The sequence below is a fragment of the Telopea speciosissima genome, chromosome 6 (assembly GCF_018873765.1).
Source record: "Telopea speciosissima isolate NSW1024214 ecotype Mountain lineage chromosome 6, Tspe_v1, whole genome shotgun sequence".
Classification (NCBI taxonomy): domain Eukaryota; kingdom Viridiplantae; phylum Streptophyta; class Magnoliopsida; order Proteales; family Proteaceae; genus Telopea; species Telopea speciosissima.
The window spans coordinates 50273742-50293671 of record NC_057921.1 but is presented as its reverse complement, the minus strand read 5'-3'; the positions used below and the strand labels follow the sequence as shown (position 1 = coordinate 50293671).

The 19930-nt window shown below is 38.5% G+C and overlaps 2 protein-coding genes and 1 long non-coding RNA gene across 8 annotated transcripts in view; 2 read left to right on the top strand and 1 right to left on the bottom strand.

The window, feature by feature from the left end:
- LOC122663694 (uncharacterized protein At4g15970-like) overlaps window positions 1-6525 on the top strand; it is a 25646-nt gene extending 19121 nt beyond the window's left edge. For both annotated transcript variants that reach the window (XM_043859322.1, XM_043859321.1), the window contains 3 exons: window positions 1318-1799; window positions 1904-2013; window positions 6298-6525. In XM_043859322.1, the coding sequence (XP_043715257.1) occupies window positions 1318-1799; window positions 1904-1961 (540 nt within the window). In that variant the 3' untranslated portion in view covers window positions 1962-2013; window positions 6298-6525. The remainder of the gene's footprint in view (window positions 1-1317; window positions 1800-1903; window positions 2014-6297) is intronic.
- Window positions 1-19930, top strand: part of LOC122663695 — a 25357-nt gene extending 5427 nt beyond the window's left edge. Inside the window, exons 2-3 of the long non-coding RNA XR_006333209.1 lie at window positions 16234-16248; window positions 19919-19930. This is a non-coding gene — a long non-coding RNA (uncharacterized LOC122663695). The remainder of the gene's footprint in view (window positions 1-16233; window positions 16249-19918) is intronic.
- The window catches only part of LOC122663691 (protein ACCUMULATION AND REPLICATION OF CHLOROPLASTS 3), a 65159-nt gene continuing 56865 nt past the window's right edge, over window positions 11637-19930 (bottom strand). For all 5 annotated transcript variants that reach the window (XM_043859315.1, XM_043859317.1, XM_043859316.1 and 2 more), the window contains exon 16: window positions 11637-12019. In XM_043859315.1, the coding sequence (XP_043715250.1) occupies window positions 11950-12019 (70 nt within the window). In that variant the 3' untranslated portion in view covers window positions 11637-11949. The remainder of the gene's footprint in view (window positions 12020-19930) is intronic.

Sequence of the window (19930 nt, the reverse complement as noted above, 5' to 3'; positions counted from 1 at the left end):
GAATTGGTCATTGTCATGGTATAACTAGCCTCGCATTTGGTTTATATTGTTCTTAAAATACATGATCTTATCTATAAGTAATTAAATTGCTTTTGATTTAGAGAAATGTTCTTGTTCTCTAAGAAGTTTGACTGGTCAAATGATTTTATTTTTACATGAGACTTTTTGTATTGGGTACAGCACAAATCAGCTTTCCAACAAATCCAAAATTGATTAAATCTGATTAATATTGAAGGAGTTATGTTCCGGTCAAACTTTATTTGGTGTGTGCGAATGCTGTCAAAATTGCTTTGAATGAAAATATTTTTTTAGGTATCAAAACAAATGAATATTTTACTGTAGTTTTGGTTTTTAGCAATGTTTTACCATATTAAGATTTATGAAATTTTTAGATTTGAGAAAAACCCAAGATTAGAAACTTGAAAATTTCACCTACCGCCAAAAATCTAGTTTTTGTTCTTGAACCGGGAGGTTGACTTTTTATCCTTTTGGAATTTGATTTTTTAACTATTTTTATTGGATTCAGGTATTTGTTTATTTATGAATAATATTTTAAGTAAATGAATTACAAGATATTTGGCATAAATAAGGGAGAAGGCCTTCAATACCACTAAGGCGACAACCGCCTAGACCACTCAGAATCTGCCTGGATGCCTAGGCTGTGCCTTTGACAACTATGGTTGTCACAACAGCTAGGCGACCCAAGGCGTTGGAGAGGGTCCAAAAACAAGGCGAGACCAATAAGGCAATCAAGGTGCCTGGACACCTAGGCGACACCTTGACAACTATGACCTTAATGGGCTAATTAGACTCCTGCAGTAAATTGCTGACCTGACTACGTTTATATGCTTGAAAGCACTAAACTACTCCAACAAATTACAAATAAGGAATGCAATTCTTTATGTGAATGAAGCTGTATGTGAGTAGATGTTGCTGTTATTAATGTAAAGTAGCATCTGCATTACTGAGGTTAAGAGAGATGAAGCTGCTGTGAGTTATGGAAAGTTTGCTACCTCGTGTTGCATGAGATCTGTTGTTTCTAACTGTATTTAATTGATGGGTGAATATTGAGGGATGGGATCTCATCAGTGGGCCTTCTCGAATGGCAGTCACACTCCCTTGCATTCACATTACTTGTATACCATGCTCTTTATTAGCTGCACATATTATCTCTGAAATGGAATTTTTTTATGGGAAAATGTACTTTCTCATTTTATTATTTTACACTTTTCCTCAGTTATCCATGTCTGCACAGTTGAACTTTCTTCTCTGTTATATTTATTCCCATCCACTTTTTTTTGGGTATTTTCCTTTCAGGATGCTGATATCATGTGGTTCCGGAACCCATTTCCACGCTTTTATCTGGATGCAGATTTCCAGATTGCATGTGATCACTTCATTGGGAACTCCTATGATGTACAAAATAGACCCAATGGAGGATTTAATTATGTGAAGTCCAATAACCGGACAATAGAGTTCTACAAGTTTTGGTATTCTGCAAGAGAGACCCATCCAGGATTTCATGATCAGGATGTGCTTAACATTATCAAATATGATCCTTTTATTTTTGAGATAGGACTGACAATGAGATTCTTGGACACTGCTTACTTTGGTGGTCTATGTGAGCACGGCAGAGATTTTAATAATATTTGTACGATGCATGCAAATTGTTGTTATGGTTTGGATAGCAAGCTCCATGATCTTAGGATCATGCTTGAGGATTGGAAAATTTTCTTATCTCTGCCAGGAAGTCTGAAGAGATCACTGCTATTATCTTGGAGAGTTCCAAGTAATTGCAGGTATGATATCATATTGTGCTCATCTAATTCTGAGCTAATATCGTCCATTGTTTTTTAATGTAGTTGATAACTGATGTGACTTTTGGCTGTCATGTTTTCTTCAGTCTTACGCTTCGCTCTCCCTCAAGTAGTTTGCCGCCGGAACAAAGCGATTGGCAATAATGAAGTGAATCTTCATATGTTTCAGGATGTCTTGGGGATCCATTTTGTAAAGGTAAATCTTTTCTATTCTGATGTGAGTATCTTTTCAAATATGTTTTCTTTTATACACACAACATGAACTTGCTGATAAACCTATGGAGTTTGGTTTGCAACAAACCACAGAGATTACTGTAGCTCTGATTTAGTGGTTATCGTATTTAACCTTTTGATGTTAATGAAAACAACTTAAATCGTAAACTTTGCATAATTTATGTATATATAAAGATGTTTTCGAGAAAATAAGTACTCTTTCCATGTCGTAATGGTTGTCTTCTTTGAAAATTCCAAATTCTAAGTGGTCAAAGAATTGAAGAATTGACATAGCTTGTATATGGATTAGATGCAAGGGTAAAAAGCCAAGGAATTAAATGAGTATATTAACTTTTTTATACTGGGGATAAAAATAATAGAAGTGGGGGTAGAAATAGTAATAAATAAAGGTTTAAAACTGACGTAGATGTTAAAAGAATTGGTGATAGTATCATATCTGTAACAGAGTTAAATATGTGAAACTAGAGAACCGAAGGAGAAAAGAGAGAAGATGGGGGAGAAAGGGGAGCTGCTAAGAGACAGAATCAATACTCAGCAGTTCCCCCCCAATTCCTTTATTTATGTTGAAGTAGAATTACATAATAAGGATTCCTAATCCTACTAGGAATCAGATCTAGAAAATAGAATTACAATTAGGAAACTAAACTAGGAGACAGAATCAATACTCAGCAGTTCCCCCAAATTCATTTATTTATATTGTAGTATTACATAACAAGAATTCCTAATCCTACTAGGAATCAGATCTAGAAAATAGAATTACAATTAGGAAACTAAACTAGGACTAATCCTAATTATAGTTGAAAGCTATGTTTAATTACAATAGGACACTATAACGAACTTAGACAGATAAAACAAAACCATCCACCGTATATATCTTTAACACTCCCCCTCAAGCTGGAGTATACATATGTCAAAAGAAGGCTCTAGCTTGGACCAATAAGAATAGAAATTAAAAGCAGCACTAATCTAGAATAGCAGTTGTAGACGCCAGTGAGCACGGAGAGAGAGAGTTTCCTCAAATCTGGTTATAAACAGAAAGGATGGGAAGGAAAAGGAGCGTAGGTTAAAAAATAGGGAAGAAGTAAAAAGAAGTGGGATTAACATATAAAAGAAAAAGAGCAGACAAAAAGGAAGAAGAAGAAAAGGATGAGGTGGTGGAGACGTAAGAGGATGAAGAAGAAAGAATCACAAGAAAATGAAAAGGAAGAGCAGAAAAGGAAGTAGAGAGTGAAGTAGAGAGTTGAAGGAAGAAGAAAGGGGAATATGGACTTTGCCAGCTGCTGCAAGTTTGTCAATTTCTTCCTGCTCCAGGGCTCTTAACATTTAATTTTAAAACTTGAGTTCTAAAAAAAGACCCAAAATATCTCATATTTTCATTTTCACCCCTTTGTTTGATTTGTTTTAAAACTTGAGTTCTAAAAAAAGACCCAAAAATATCTCGTATTTTCATTTTCACCCCTATGTTTGATTTGTTGAAATTACCACACATTTTTTTGCTTGTATTATTCAACTGCCTTCAATTGCACACGCACACATATGTGATCTACATGATATATGCATATAAATATTTATTTATACATGTCCATGTGTCCAAGTTTTGGGTCATCGCCATGTCAAACACTCCCATGTGGCCATGTCCATGTAGAAACATTAGAGCTAATACGGGTAATGTGGGTTTCTGTAAAGAATTGTTATTTTGAGTCTACGGGTATGAGTAACATATTTTATGATTATAGTTGGAGTGAGAGTAAGAGTTTTAATATATAATTGCTAGGAGCTTCTATTAAAAGACTCGGTTGCCACTTCGTGTAGAAATGGCAAAGGTTAGGACCATCTCCTATCCACCCTTCCCAAGACTTTGCAGAAGAGAGATTTGGACAGGGTCACGGCCTTTTTTAAAGAATATGTAAATTACTTAGGCCTGATTTGGTATGATTTCTATTTCAATTTCAAATTGATTTCTTGAAATAGTCAACAAATAGATTTTTGGTCAAAAAATTGAAATTGTGTCTAAAATATTTTGAGAATAAGAAATCCATTTGGTAGTTCAATTTTTGAGAATAGATTCTCTCTAATTGAATATATTTCTTTGGGAGAGGGTTCCCCCATACCTTCACTGTGAGGGAATCTCTCACGCCACACCAATGGTGGTATGGGAAATAATATCATCCACATGGGCCCCGCACGATCAAGGAGGAGAAAGAAAATAATAAAATATTCATGTGAGACGGCGTATGATACATGACAGTAGTAGCAGCAGAATAACAACAAATATACTGGAATAATACCATATATGGCACTCAAATTCTTCTCATAGTTCAGCAACAATTTCTAATGTCATGTAGGAGCTTTTCTTGTCTATTCTGTGCCAACTTCTCCGATGCACCCACCCTACAATTGTTTAACCATTTTCAGTGAGGTCAATAGTGTGAGAGAGAAACGTATCAACATCACCACAAACACTAACCGAAGAGAGACACCAAAAACACTAACCGAAGAGAGATAGAGAAGTTCTCTATAAGATTTTAATCATTTTATTATAGGATAATTAAATAGTATAACGGATCACCCTCCAGATCGTCATCCTGATCTTGGTCAAGAGTCCAAACCGAACTCTACCACATGCTAGCTGTTGAGATAACTCTATTTCTTTGTAGAACTCCTTGTAACATATCCAAACTCTTTGTAACTGATTTACTCATATTATTAATACAACCTCCATCACACGTGATGTGCATTGGAGAGATTAAACAATTTTCAAACTTCTTTATGGTAACAGAGACTTTCTAGCTCCAACGAGGTTTCCTTTTTTTTTCTTCTTTGTTCTTCTATTTTCACTACCTACATCTAGCACAATGGACTCCATTAATTCCTCCACTTCTACCACCACTCCCACCACTCCCACCACTCTTGCTGCTACCACCACCCCACCTACTACTCTTTTTTCTCTTAACAACATTCTCCAATTTATGCCGATCAAACTGGATAATTAAATAGGATTTCAAGTTCTGAACAGAAAACTTCTGAAACCTAACAACATAAACCATTGTAGTTTCTTAAATAGACTTTCAAGTTATAAAACAAATGGGACTCGAACAAAATAACAGTAATTTCCATAGTAGTTTCTAAACACCCCTCCAATACCCAAGAGCTTCAATTGCCCCTTGGGTATTAGAATCTCTTCAAAAGGGACTTTGAAATTACTGTTGGTTTCAAAAATCTGGTGATGGGCGTTTCCCAAATCAGAAAAATTACCACATCCCTGACCGAAAAGACACACAGAGTTCATGCCTTGTCGCAGAAAGCTAGAATCCAGAGAGAGTGAGAGAGAAATGGTGAGGATTGAGGAATGGTCTTTGCGATGGCGAGAGAGATGCTGAGGAATGGTCTCTGCGATGGTCTCTATATCTGTAATGAGTTGCTCCTTACCCAAAAGAGATCCGTTTTTATTAAAGTTTTGTGAAATTACTACCTCACCCATAAAAAATCCGTTGTTTACCACGTGCTCATTAAAGAGCAGCGCGAAATTGGAACGAAAGTAATTTCAATTTTGAAATTGAAAGGGGTCTTCACCTGTTTCAGAATTTCTATTCCATCTTATTTCTATTTCACTGAAATAATGTGCAAAAATCAAACCAAACAAATTTCCAAAATAGAAATGACCCATGAAATTGAAATGGGAATCATACCAAATCAGGCCTTAATAGGGAGGGGAGATTAGGGTGCTTTGGTTTTATTTGCAGGACTATTTATTTGGATTATGATTGATTTTCTTTGCATGGGCTTATATTATCCTTCAGTGCTCAGTGTGGTCATCATATCTATGAGATTCTTCTGCTTTATTTTAAGGGAAGCAGTTTTCTGTTCGGGAGTGTGGCCTACGCCAGCACTCCCATGTGTCTATATCTCTCCTCCTCAAAACAAGGGGGCAGAAGTGTCTTTTCATATGGAGATGAGAGAGATAGTCTCATGGGAGTGCTGGCATAGGCCACACTCCCGGACAGAGTTCTTTTTCCCTTATTTTAATTATAATTCTATTAATTTGGTGCATTTGATTGCCCTCGAATACTAGTACTTGCCACTTGAGTTTTGGTTAATATCTCAGTTAGTATGCTTATTGTCTTGCTCTGTTACACCTTGCAGATCTACTGTATTCCACAATATCTTAATTCTTGACTTCACATAACACGAACTTCTTGAATGTAGTCGACAAGCTCATTAACTTTGTCTCATTTCTATACTGCAGGTTCACAAATTCGCAATTGTCTTGGAGGCAGAATTGTTACTCTTCCTTGAATTCCAATTGCACCACTATGAGCATTAGTGTTGTGGTCATCCTCAGAAATATGCTTGCGGAGGTTGTTTGGAATCAGAAGCATCTCAAGGAGGCTCATGTGGCATCTCTCGTGGCGTCCATTTTTTGGACACCTCTTGTTCAGCATCTTGATGTATATTTTATTCTTTTTGTACATGAAATAGTCAAATTTTGGCATCCTACTTGAAAATGGTAAATGTTTTTTTTAGTAATTGTTATTACCTCAACAGTTGAGGGTTTCACTTAATTCTCATCTGGACTCACTTTTTTACTTTCAGTATCTTTCTTTGAAGGGCTTGGGTTTGTTGCATGGTTCTGATAGAAGGAAGGCCTTATGTACAGCCCTAATATCTGCATTGTGGCAGATTAGGTGTAGCCCAAATTTTGTGGGGAGGTAGGGCTCAGACTAGCATGTCAAGTTTCAGCGCTAATGGACTTGACCATGATGTAAAATTGAGCTTTTTAAAAGTCCATTAAAACAAATGGATGGTTGAAAATACTGTGCAGTGTGAAGAACTTTCTGTCTTTACAATATGGGAAGCAGTTTTCTGTATGGGAGTGTGGCCTACGCCAGCACTCCCATGTGTCTATCTCTCTCCTCATTAAAATAAGGGGGCAGAGTTGTCTTTTCACATGGGGAGGAGAGAGATAGACTCATGGGAATACTGGCATAGGCCGCACTCCCAGACAGAGCTTTTTCCCTAATAGATATAATGGGAAAAGGCTGGGTATGCTAGCGGGGTATACTATAAGCTATCACCTTATGTGTCTATCTCTCTCTTCTTCACTTTGAGGGGTAATAGAGTCATTTCAAAAGGGGAAGAGAGAGATAGATACATAGGGTGCTAGCTTACGGTATACCACTAGCATAACGGGAGAAAGCCAACATAGAGTTACCAAAAAACCCCCCCGATACACAAGAGAGCGGAAATAGAGAAAGATCACAATGGAACCTCCTGCTTTGTTAAATCATCTGCTAGTGTGTTTATTCAATTTGGTCTCTAATGAACGGAACTGAGATGTCATTATATGCCTGAGTTTCTCTGTCACTGTTTAATCCCTCACAATGATAGGCCTTCAATATATTGAGGGACAATATCTCTGGAAACTATTCTATCTTTCCTCCCACGTCAGATACCTTCCAGGAGTTGATACCTTCATAAGTTCTTCCCCTGATGCCGGAAGGAGCATAGTGAAAGTTCCATACAGTGTCAAAGATCATCCGAAGCACTAGGGACACTCCACTGAGGTAAAAGGAAACCAAAACACAACCAGATTTTCTTTTGACTAAATAAATGAAACTAGTGTTGGACATCGTCCCATATACCAAGCACATTTGGCAATAATGACCAAGTAAAATCCGATTTGTCCTACATTGGATCATATTGACTTTCTTATGGGAATGATCAAAACAGATACTTTTATGTTTTTGGGAGCAGGTCAGGTATCTTTCATGTTACTGTATACGGAAAATGGGATAGGTTCATCATCATGATGATGGAGCCTTATCTCAACTAATTCGAGTCGACCACATGGATCCTTGTTTCCCAATCAGCTTTATTCGAAGTAATAGATGATACGTGGTTTAAGCTAAGCATGTCTTTCCTCACTTCACCGATGGTTATTTTATTTTAGGCCTGACCTTGGCTCTTTTGGTTCTCTCAATCTGAATCACATCACTCCTCTGTATTAAGGCATTTGAAGACCTCCATTGAACATAGTCATGCTACCTCAATCAACTGTCTCTAAGTTTATCATGGATTGGAGCTATGCCCAACACAGCTTTAATATTGTCATTCCTTACTTTATTTTTTGATATGAACTCGTATCGGTCTGCTAAGGAAATGGCTGTAAGAGAAGGGATAAATGCCACTTCAAGGTGGGCAGCCTCCTAGAATGGGGGATTGAAGAAGAAGATGAAGAATAACAGAGAAAGGATTGATATATTTCTTATGCTCTTTACAACCATCCTCTTACTATAAAAAGCCCTATCTAATGAAATGACCCATCTACCCTTATCTACTAATTACCCAACTACCCCTAGCAGACTAACCGAACACAAATTACCCATCTACCCCTAATAGGCTAACCCAACACAATAACTCATCTACCTATGATCATAACATTTTTCCTAGTTTTCCCACACATAATTAATCTTAATATCCTTATCTCGGCTATGTATAATTTATTTGACACTTCTTAATAGCCTAGCATTCCGTTCCATACATCATAGCTGATCAAATAACAATCTTATATTGATTCCTCTTTCAAATTCTCCATCTACATCTTGTTGAGGGTCGTGAGTTGGAAACTAAATTTTTATAAGCCATCTCCACAGGCTGTTGTTGCTCCCTCTTTACTAACCTCTCCATAGTCGGATTATTTGTATGCAGATCTCGCTCTTTCATCATCCACTGCTGATTTATCAATTGCTCTACAAAAATACTCGTTCTTGCATTCAAAAGTCTCTTATATCTATCTCATCGACCAAGTTGTTTCTATTGCATATATCCCTCCTTCCATTCATAGCTTTGCATCTTCCTTATCTGTCCATTCTGTTTCTAAATCATAAAAAAAAATGTTGCCTCATCCAAGGTGGACAATACCTATAGATGTGAAAATGGATGCACTACTTTTTCATCACACATGGGCTCTGGTTGATTTACCTCCAGGTAAAGAATTAGTGAAGTGTCGTTGGATGTATATTATGAAATATAAGCTTAATGGATCTATTGAACAGCTTAAATCTTACTTGGTCACTAAGGGATACATTCAGATGTATGGTGTTGATTATTTTGAGACATTTCTCCTGTTGCTTATCTCAACTATGTTAGTCTTTATTTCTCTGGCTATTAATCTTAATTGGCCTTTGTTTAAGCTTGATAATAAGAATGCATTTTTTGTACAGTGAATTACTTGATGAAGTTTATTTAGAGCAACCTCATGGGTATGTTGCTTAAGGGGAGAATGCACAGAAGGAATGAAAGCTTCACAAGTCATTTACGATTTGAAGCAATCGTCAAGAACATGATTTGATAAGTTCAGCAAAATTGTTACAGGTTATGGGTTTGTTCAATACTACTTTGATCACTCTGTGTTTGTTCGTTGCCATGATTCCAAGGTGATCATATTGGTTGTTTATGTTGATGACATTATCATCTTTGACAATATCTAGTATTGTAGATGTCAATGCCTATTTAGGCTACTCTTTCAAATGGACTTGGGTTGCTCTCCAGTATTTTCTAGGATTTGAGGTTGTTCGTTGTAAGAGAGGAATTTATCTATCTCAGAGGAAATATGTTCTTGATCTTTTTTTTGAGACTAGTATATTATGTTCCAAACTTGGTGATATTCCCATGAATCCTCATAAAAAACTTGACACTTGTGATGATAAGGAGTTTGCATACAAACATCAATATAGAAGATTGGTTGGTAAATTAATCTCCCTTACCATGATTATGCTTGGCATCTCCTTGCAATTGGTTGTATTAGTCAAATCATGGAGGAAACTAAGCAAGCACATTAGGAGGTAGCATGTAATTTTACAGTATCTTAAGGGTGTTTCAGGAAAGGGTATAAACCACATAACCGTATTGATGTTGGGTACTCTAATGCAGACTGGACTAGTGCTGAAGGAGATAGAAGGTCGATCATTGGTTACTGTATGTTTACTGGTAGTAATCTTGTTACTAGGAAGAATAAAAAGCAAAGTAAAACAACTAGATTTAGTGTTGAAGCTAAGTATAGAACCATGACTCATATTGCAACTAAGTTGATGTTGTTGAGGTCTTGATTTCAAGAATTTGGATTTTCTATCACTAAACCTATTGATTTGTGTGTTATAATCAAATTGTTATCTATATTGTTAATAATTTTATCTTTAATGAAAGGACCAAGCATATTAAAGTTGACTACCACTTTGTACGAAATGCTTTGATGTGAAAGGGGAATTCTAGTCCGTTTGTTGGCTCTTCTCAACAGTTTGGTGATTTAGATTGATTCTTCAGGGCTGTTCTAAGCTGGGCTTGAGTGAAATTTAAACTCCAGCTTCAGGGTGAGTGCAAAAGATCACTACAAGGTGTTTTGTGATATTTCTTTTCTAATCAGGGGCTTGTGTAATAACAAATAAGTTATACCCTTGGTTGTAATTGTGCTAAAGTTCTGTATTTATTTATTTATTAACATGTTGCTCACAGTTATACATACAATCAGCTTAACCGTGAGTCTTTTTTTTTGGGTAATAAACCGTGAGTCTTAGTCTCCTATTTTTCTTCTTCTCTAAGGGTGTTGATTTTTCTTGTTTCTATTATCGTCACAAATACCATTTAATAGTAATAACATGATTATTATATCAATATAATTTTTCAAAACTATCAAAATACCTACCAACATGGTAGGTGAGATGTAACCCAATTTTAGTGAACAGGTAGACCCCAAAGTCCTATATTCATATGTAAAATTTTAATTTAGCGACAGTTTGTCAAGTAACAAAATAGAGGTTTCAGGATTTGCAAACTACAAGCTAGTGGTCAAAGTAATGTATATGCGCATGACATACAGAAGATGCATGCCAATGCACATGAAGATTTGATTAAATTAAGCTTTAAATTTGATACATGGCTTATCTAGACTATCAATGCAATGATCAAAATGGCCACATCATCACTCACTATGACACAATGAGGAAGAGTGTATGATAAGCATATCACGTGGGCTACTCAAATGATTTTTTCCTTTAATAAACTATAATCAAGATTTTGGACATCCAAATGAAAATTTGCTTGATTGGGAAAAAAATGTTTCCCGAATGGCCACAGATGTTTCCTAAACAGTGTCTACTATTTTTGGGCCATGTAGAGGTCTGATGTACCAGATTTGATAGACCACACATTGGATGCAATGCATGTCAAATCTCATGGCTTATCTCTATCATATTACACCATTTAGTAGATACAATTTTAACCATCAAATCAACATTTAGATGTTGTAAGATGTAAGCAAATGTGGTAATTCTAACCAGTTGAATAGATAGAGAATTATGTGGATATCATAAATCAAATTAAAAATCAATTGTATGGTCCACCATGTACTAAATCTTGTTAATATTGACTTATTGATCTTTCAACATCTTGAAATTCCCCGAGCTAGAACTTACCACATGAATCAAGACTGATGTGGAGATATGGACACAAAATCTGGTATCCTACTACATGTGTCAAATATTAAGACCATTCCAGAGGTTTATCCGAATTATTATTCGAACAGGGTTCTGTAAATGAAATTTTATCTAATTGAACATCAATATTGCATCACATACACTTCAAACAATCTAATCTTTTGATTTTGCTTTGTTTCTTCTTATAGATGGCGACTTTCATCCGAATTATTATTCACTTTACAATTGATGCTTTTTATTTTTTTACTTTCGATGGAAAACACTAGATGCGTTGAACAGATGGATACACAATTTAATGAGCCTATGGGCAAAAAAAGAAGGTAGAAACATGTAGGAAGAGATACCTATACAGATACAAAAATTTTACAATGGATAGGCACGCATGGGCCCTTTCTGTATTTTGAAGCTTACAAAGCACTGAATTCAGAGTCCTGTTTACGGTTTAGAAGCACTCCTTCCTCCCAAATTTCAATCCACCTGTAAGTAAAAGCCATTCAAATAAACATAGAATAAGGTTAGTATTTGTATATGAAAGATATAAGGTGCTTGAGTGACATGATAAGCATAATCGTAAAGAAGATGAAACAACTGAACAGGATCCCACAATTCTTAAATGGGACAATGGTCCAAAAACCCTTCCCAGAATAAGCAAAATTTGGATGTAGAAGTTCTGTCTAACCTCTTCAGTGATACAAAAACAGACTGACAAGGAAACGTAACAATACAGATTCAGATGATCTTCGATTGGAGTTCAACAGAGGAGTAGTTAAACCATTAGTTAAAAACTATAGCAGTTTACCATGCCATGTAGCCTAAAAAGCAACATCAAACAGTGAACTGACATTTAAAGCTTTTTTACAATCTACAACGACGCACAACCGTGCATGAATGGGGTAAAGTGATATTCTAGGGTACATGTTACACCACTGCAGTTGCGATAAAATCTAATCTCAGTTGTGCATTTCACAGTTGCAAAAGCTGTAATGTATGGTCTTTTTACCATTGTGCATAAAAGTTCAGATAAGGTTGCCAGATTGCAGAGACTGCTCTCTCTGGTCAGTTTCATTCCAAATAGCATCTGGATGTCAATATCTCTTGCATGATTCTCCAGAAAAATGGGAGTCACAGAAAGGCCAATGTTTGGACGTGAGGTTTGGCAATGAAATTGTATATTGTTTTGGCATGACATGCCGTGCTTGGATAATGCACTTGACAAAAAACACATTTGACGCAACCAGTATCTATGCAGACAAAAGAGAGAAAAAGAATGGAAACAAAATTGGGGGAGAAAAAGCAGATTGGTAGAAGTTACTTCTACCACTAGCCACAATCTTTAATTATAAGAAAACACAATAAAATATTACAACTCCTTGGATTTTTTATTTTTTGGATGAATAAAAAAATTCATTACCAAAGGAAAGAAAAAGGGGGGAGGGAGAGGGAACAGACAAGCACGAGCCAAAAAACAAGGTCCTGCCAGAAAAGGCAAGGACAAACAAAAGAGGACAAGAGCCTCAACAAAATTAGCACACTAAAGAAAAGCGCCTGGCCTTCAAAGAACAATCGAAGCCATCCTCAACGAAACCACTCAATCCCGGATCCATGGGAACACGATAGAGGCCATGATCTCTAATAACCAAGCTCATAGGCAAAACCTTTTCCAAGCAGGGAAGGGAATAGGCAATGTAGGGATGGATCTTGGGGAAAGGAGGGTAGCTGGGGTTATGGCGGCGAAAGACATGAAGGGGCGGGGGGGTGGGGGTGGCCTTTAGACTGGGGAACATAGGGATTAAAACAAGAAGGAGCTGGCCCATTAGGCCCAGCTGGGTCAGCCAAAAGGAAATGGGTGTTGGGCCAGGCTAGAGAGGGAATAGGCGAGGAGATAAAAGGGCCCACAGGGTTTGCACTATGGGAGGGTAAGACTGGGGAAAGGGAAGATCGAGGGTTCTGAAAAGGCTTGGTTAGCCCTTTGAGAAAAGAGGAAATCCCTAGGCACGAAGGGACAGGTCTGGGAGAAAACAGAGAAGGATCAGGCGCAGAGAGAGGGGAAGAGAAGGTGACAAGGACAGTTTGGGGAGCAGAGGATGTGAAATCCGCAATAAATTTAAACTTTTTTTTTTTTTTTTGGAACTTGTGTGATTTCAGGTTCCAGCTCTGAGTCTGTGGTGGCATCGATGCTATGGGCTGCATCGGTCGAGGATACAGACGAATCTCTCGACACTCCTATGAAGGATTCCAGGGATTCTTCCCAATTTGCCCTTCTGGAGTCTGAGGACCCCTATGGAACCCCGCACCGAAGTTACATGTGTCGGATCTGTTGCCTGGAGGCTATGCAGAACCTCTCTCTTAGTTGGGTATTTTAGTCAAATTGCCTCTGTGGGACCCACATCTCCAGTAGAGAATCCTGTTCCAAATATTTACCCGTATTCGGATTACCCCTGATGTCATATGACATCATTCTATGGTTGGAATAGAATAAGAAGTATGAAATTCTAGTTAAAATCAATTTTAAGAATTAGTTTTAAAAACTGATTTTTACTTTAATAGACCAAACAGCCCTTAATGATTAAACCACTATAAGTACAATTCCCATTTCACTATTCACTCATTCCTAAACTAAGAGAACCGAATTCAGACTTAGAAATTTGGAGAGAAAATAGAGAAAAGAGAAGGAAAGAAGGGAGAAGAGAACTTACCTTGGGAAATTCGATCCTGGCCTTAATTTGGAAGCTTAGAAACCTCCATTAGAGATCTTGGAGCAGAAATTCAAGGCTGTATCTTCTGTCTCTGCTGCTGCACATAGAGGTAAGCTTCAATCCTTGCTGCTCCCATCTATCTCTTCCCTAATCTCTTCTCTAAATTCACTCTAATTGCAGCCTAAGCTGCTGGCTGCCATTATTGCTTGCAAACCAGGCTTGGATGATCAAATTGGACCTAATTAATTACTGTTTTGAGCCCAACTATGGTTCAGCCATGGCTGCAACCCATAGAGTCCCCCAATTCCTAGCTGAATTGGTTAATTTAAAACCCTAATTTGATTAATTTGGGGTTAATTGTTCAAATCCCTAATTTAAATTAGACTTTGAAATTAAACCTTGAAATTAACAACCAAATTAGATTGACCCACCTTAGAATAGATCCAAAAAGTAAAATTGGAAGCTTGCATGTCAAGATCCATGAAGTACAAAGAAAACCCCCAATTCTGGAATTTCAACCGGATGCAAAACCAAAGATTGAACCGGCCGACCGGTTCACTTGGCCCCTGAATCCGGTTCATTATAATTTTCCCAATTTACCCCCTAGATCTTGGGTTATGACTTAGGACTATTCCTTAACCTAATTCATGGTGTTTTATGTTAATTTAGGACTATATAACTCAGTTCTTGATTGCCTTACTTGATTTTCTGGAGTTCTATGGATTTCGACTAGACTATCGGACAAGGTAAGGGAATTTGACTTTAATTTTGGTGTGTTTATGATCTTAATTTGCTGTTGCTCTGATTACCATGTCATGCATCATCAAAACTACTCAGATGCATATAGTTTCTTAACTTGTATTTTTGCACTAGAATCTGCATATGAACTAGGCTGCATTGGCATCTTGCATTGCATTGATATTTATTGTTATTGTGAATTTATTGATAGTGAAGTACTGTACTCTTTTAATTCAGCTATCCATACATGTGCCATCATGAATAGGTTGTATATCATCACCCAGTACTATGTCCCTTACCAACAGGGGAAGAGGTGTTGAACAACCCGTGGTACAGCCGAAGGGTATGCCGGGGTACCATTCACTGTCCCATGTTAGCGTGTGTACTCCGCTGTGGGAATAAACAGAAGGGTTGATCTTTGGGGGTCTACTGGTGTGGTTGCCTGGTGACATGCCTCTACTGGTGGGTCCTCACCGTGGTAGATTGGTTTCGCTCGGGTGACCGACGTTTGGTTATGTGTTTCCGGGACCGAGGCTAGCATCTATCACAGTAGTACTATTACCTCATGAGACTTAGTATCCATGTTAGGAGCATGCTAGACTAGAACATACATCATGAATTATTATGCTGTGTTTTGCATGCATTTCCTTACTGGGCTCAGTTGAGAACTCACCCCTGTGGTATACCTCATTTTTTTTTTTCAAATGAAGCTACTCTCGGTGTTTCTGGTACTTCTGTGGGGACTCCTTCTGCTGAGGATCTTCCTACTGCTCATGGAGTTGATACTCCTCTACTGGTGGAGCACGAAGCTTCGTGCTCATGTGACCGCTATGCATTCTCCTGATCTTCCTGATTGATCAGGCTATCTCTTCCTCTTTTTGTTATAACACTTTTGTAGTAGTTATTGTATATAGTCTTTTTGAGCTTTGAGTTACATCTTTTGTGAACAACCTTTGTAAACTCAGTTGTAATCAAATGTTCATATATATATATATAGCTGTTATCACTAGATCTTCCTTATTACTGTTTACTGCCTTATTTAATTGCTTCCGCTGCATTTAATTCTGTTAGTTGTGAATAAGACTTACGAATAGAGTACTGCACTTGCGATCTTGGTGGGTTGATTGGATGTGAGACACATCTAGTCACACTTGGCCCTTATAAACCGGGCCGGGGTGTGACAGAGGAGGCTGGTAAGGGATGGCGACAGGTCGCCTGGTTGTAGAGAAGAGGAAGGCAACAAGTTGGCTGGCTGAGGTGAGAGGGACAGAGGTCGATTCATCGGGAGATGGGTTAGCTACATCATCATAGAGACCATCAGTCAAAAGGATGGAGAATCGATTTGGACTAGCAGTCGTTATTGAGGGGACCAACGGACCAAAGGGAGGATGGCCTCGGGGAGAGCCAGAAGTTGGGATCTCCTCGCGGCGAGACCTGCGATGTCTGCTTCTTCTTCGGCCACGACTAGGGCCACAGGAAGTAGGGGCTACTGAATGGCAGGCTGAGGGTCGTGAGAGGAATTCTGACCATTTCGGAAGGTCAACTAGTCCAGTGGATTGTCCACGGGGGTGACATCTTCAGTAGCGTTTTGGTTGAGATTCAACAGAGGAGCAACGACTTCAGTAGCAGCTTCACAAGCAATCAGATCTACCTTTGGGACACAGAAGGAAGATTCATGGCCAAAGGTTTTACAATTGAGACAATGGGGAGGCTTCCAATCATAATGAACTTCTTGCCCAAAAGAGTAGTCATCTCCTTCCTTTATTTTGATGAGAGGAGGGAGAGGAGATTCTGCAAATACCTCAACACAAATGTGAGCAAAGGCCAACTGATGCTTCCTCATAGTTCTAACATCTGAGAAGAGGGGATTACCCACAACAGATTCTACCATGCTTAGACCATCCCAACACCAGAAGTGGAGCGGCAACCCAGGAAGGGAGATCCACAACGGGATGATAGAGAAATCTACCCAATTCAGTTGGAGATGACATTGCCATTGCCATTGCCGGAGAAATAAAGGCTTCTTCCCAACTTGCCAGGGGCCTGCTTCAAGAGCACGGCTTTTGTCGACTTCTTTAGAGAATTCGAAAACAAATAAGCCGTTGTCCAGAAGAAAGGTTTCAAGGTTCCAAGGGGCCTCCATTGTTTGGGCAATAAGAGCTTCACAATATGGTAAGGAGGAAGGGAGCCAAGAAAATGGCCAACCAAACAGTTACCCCAAAGATTTACTTCATCGTCGAGCAGACCAGGAGGGCAAAAGGCAACTCTAGAGTCACCCTCAAGAGAGGGGGCTATGAAACGAAGGGAAAATCCTTCTCTAGAGGCGTTGGGAGGAGGACTGAAAAGAGAACTCCATTGCGGGAGAGGCAGAGAAGCAAGGGGAGAAGATGAAGGAGACGAGGGAGCGACAGAGGTCACCAAAGGAGGAAGAGGAACAAGCGGAGATGCAGAGGGGTTACCGGCAACAGAGGCTGCCGGAGGAGGAATAGGAGAGGGCTCGGGCATGCTACATGACTGAGTCAGTGCTCTTGGATTCTTTTATCTTGAAGAGCCTGTAATAGCAAAGAGTTCAGAATGAGTAAGTACTCATAAGTCCCTAACCAGAAAATAATATTACAAAAATACCCCCCTGGGATAAACAATAACTTATCACCTATGCCCAGCTAAGAACAACAGTCAAGGAAAGCAGGCCGAAACAAAGCTCTGTGAACATATCATCAAGTTGATGCCTAGAACTGACAATAGTAGTAGATATCAAATTCTTCATCACAGCATCCCACATGAAATGATAATCAACTTCAATATGCTTAGTCTTTTCGTGAAAGACAGGATTACTGACAATATGGATAGCAGCCTAGTTATCACAATACATATCAATGGGCTTATTAATTGGAAAACCAAGCTCTTGAGGAAGTGATTTTAACCACATCAACTTAACTACAGTATGAGCCATGTCTCTATACTAAGCTTCAACACTAGACCTCACCATTATAGTCTATTTCTTATTCCTCCAAAGGACAAGATTACCACCAACAAATGTATAGTAATAGTGGTCAACCTCATATGGCCTTCAACGCCAACATAGTTAGCATTAGAGTAACCAACAAGATCAATATGTTATGGGATTTATAACCGAGACCCTTTTTCTGGAGCAACCTTATGATATCTCAAAAAACGACATTGCTTCTCAGTGAGCCTGCTTATGTCTCTCCATGAACTGGCTTATAACACTTACTGCAAATGATATATTGACCTAGTCATGGTAAGATAGATGAGTTTTCCAACCAACCTCCTATATTGATGTATGTCTGCAAACTTTTACCACCACAAGTTATAAGCTTCTAATGAGGATACAGGGGAGTATCAACAGGTTTAACACCCAACATGCTAGTCTCAGACAGAAGATCAAACACATATTTTGGTGCAAACTCAGGTCAGAGGAATCCTTATTAGGTCGCTTGTGGGTCCACCCAAACAAGGAAACACTCAAACCCAAAATTAAGTGGCGAAATGATGAAAGCCTCAAGATAGCCAGCTAGATTCGGATCGGGAGAGTAAAGAGTTGAAGAGGCTAAACAGGATAAATTCGCACCCTATCAGTAAAATGGAGAGAACTTTTAAGTCACAACTCGGTTTGGGATGATTCCAGTTGGAGATGCAAGATAACAGAAAGAGCTACAACTTTGGTTCTTTAAGTTTTCAAAGATTCTGGACGGAAGAAGGTGATAATGACTTGTGAAGTAGAGGTTGCAGCACAGGATGAAAATCTAGAAACAAGGGAACAAGTGGCCAATATTTTGTATGAAACTAAGGGGGTGAAAGGAGATTGATTGGTCTCAGTTATGAGGTATAATAGGGTCTGGAATGATGATAAATAACAAAAATTGAAGAAATTAAGAGGGGGAGAGAGAAGAAGGATAACAGCCTCAATGAATCAACACTTCTAGGTTGTCAAAGGAGGGAGAGAAAAGCTTCAACTCTTCAAGATTTTCTAGGTTGAACTCTTCTAGGTTCAAAGGAGAGAACTCATCATGGTTCTAAGAAATGTTCAAAGCAATTTTCATTCATCAAATTCATTTCCTAGTACATGAGAATTCACTCCATTTTTATAGGTCTTGCAATCCTTGAAAACATCAAAATGATCTCAACCATCCTTATAATCCTAGGGCTGAGATTTCACACCAAATGCCTCCCTTGGCCTCCCGGCTGTAAGCATTGATACTTGTTCTGAGGAGAAGACTCTAGAGAGAAATTTCTTAGCCAAGGTCTTGGGGAATGCTTGCCACATCATCATCCATTAAGGATGTGAAGAGTCTCCACAAACCTAGCCGGTTTTGGAGTTCCTTGGGCCTTGAATAGCTTGGCCGGACATGTTGGTGGTCCTGGGCTGGTTCTTCTTCATGATGCTGGCCGAGCCTGATCACATGTAAAGAAAGAGGTAATGTAATAAAGAAGGCAAAGGGGGAATTTAGGGAATAACAAATAAAAAGGGATTAGACTATCGACAAAGAGTGGAAATTAGATCGTTTTCTACCTCAGGATTTCGAACCAGGGTGGAAACCAGTGACTCTATGAAGGAGAGAACTCCTTCAAATACTATCAGTTCGACCTGAAATTCTTGGACAAGGTCGGTATTCTCCAGCCCTATGAACCTCAAGTCATTAACCTTCGAGTAGGGAAGCTGGAGTTTGAAAATAAGCTGCTGTAATCAAATCTGGTGGTCAGATCTGATCTTCACAATAGAAAGTCTCAGCATACACAAGCTTTCAACCTCAGACTTGGCAGTTCGAATCGCCCCCAAGAGAGGAACTTTGTTTCAAAATCTCAAGTAGAAAAGAGAATAGAGAATGGAGATTAATCCCAATCTTGTGGAGCTATTAGCACCACTGAAACAGGGGATGGGGAGTGAGTTTAAGATACTCAAGTAAGAAGAAGAGAAAAGAGAGAGAGAGAG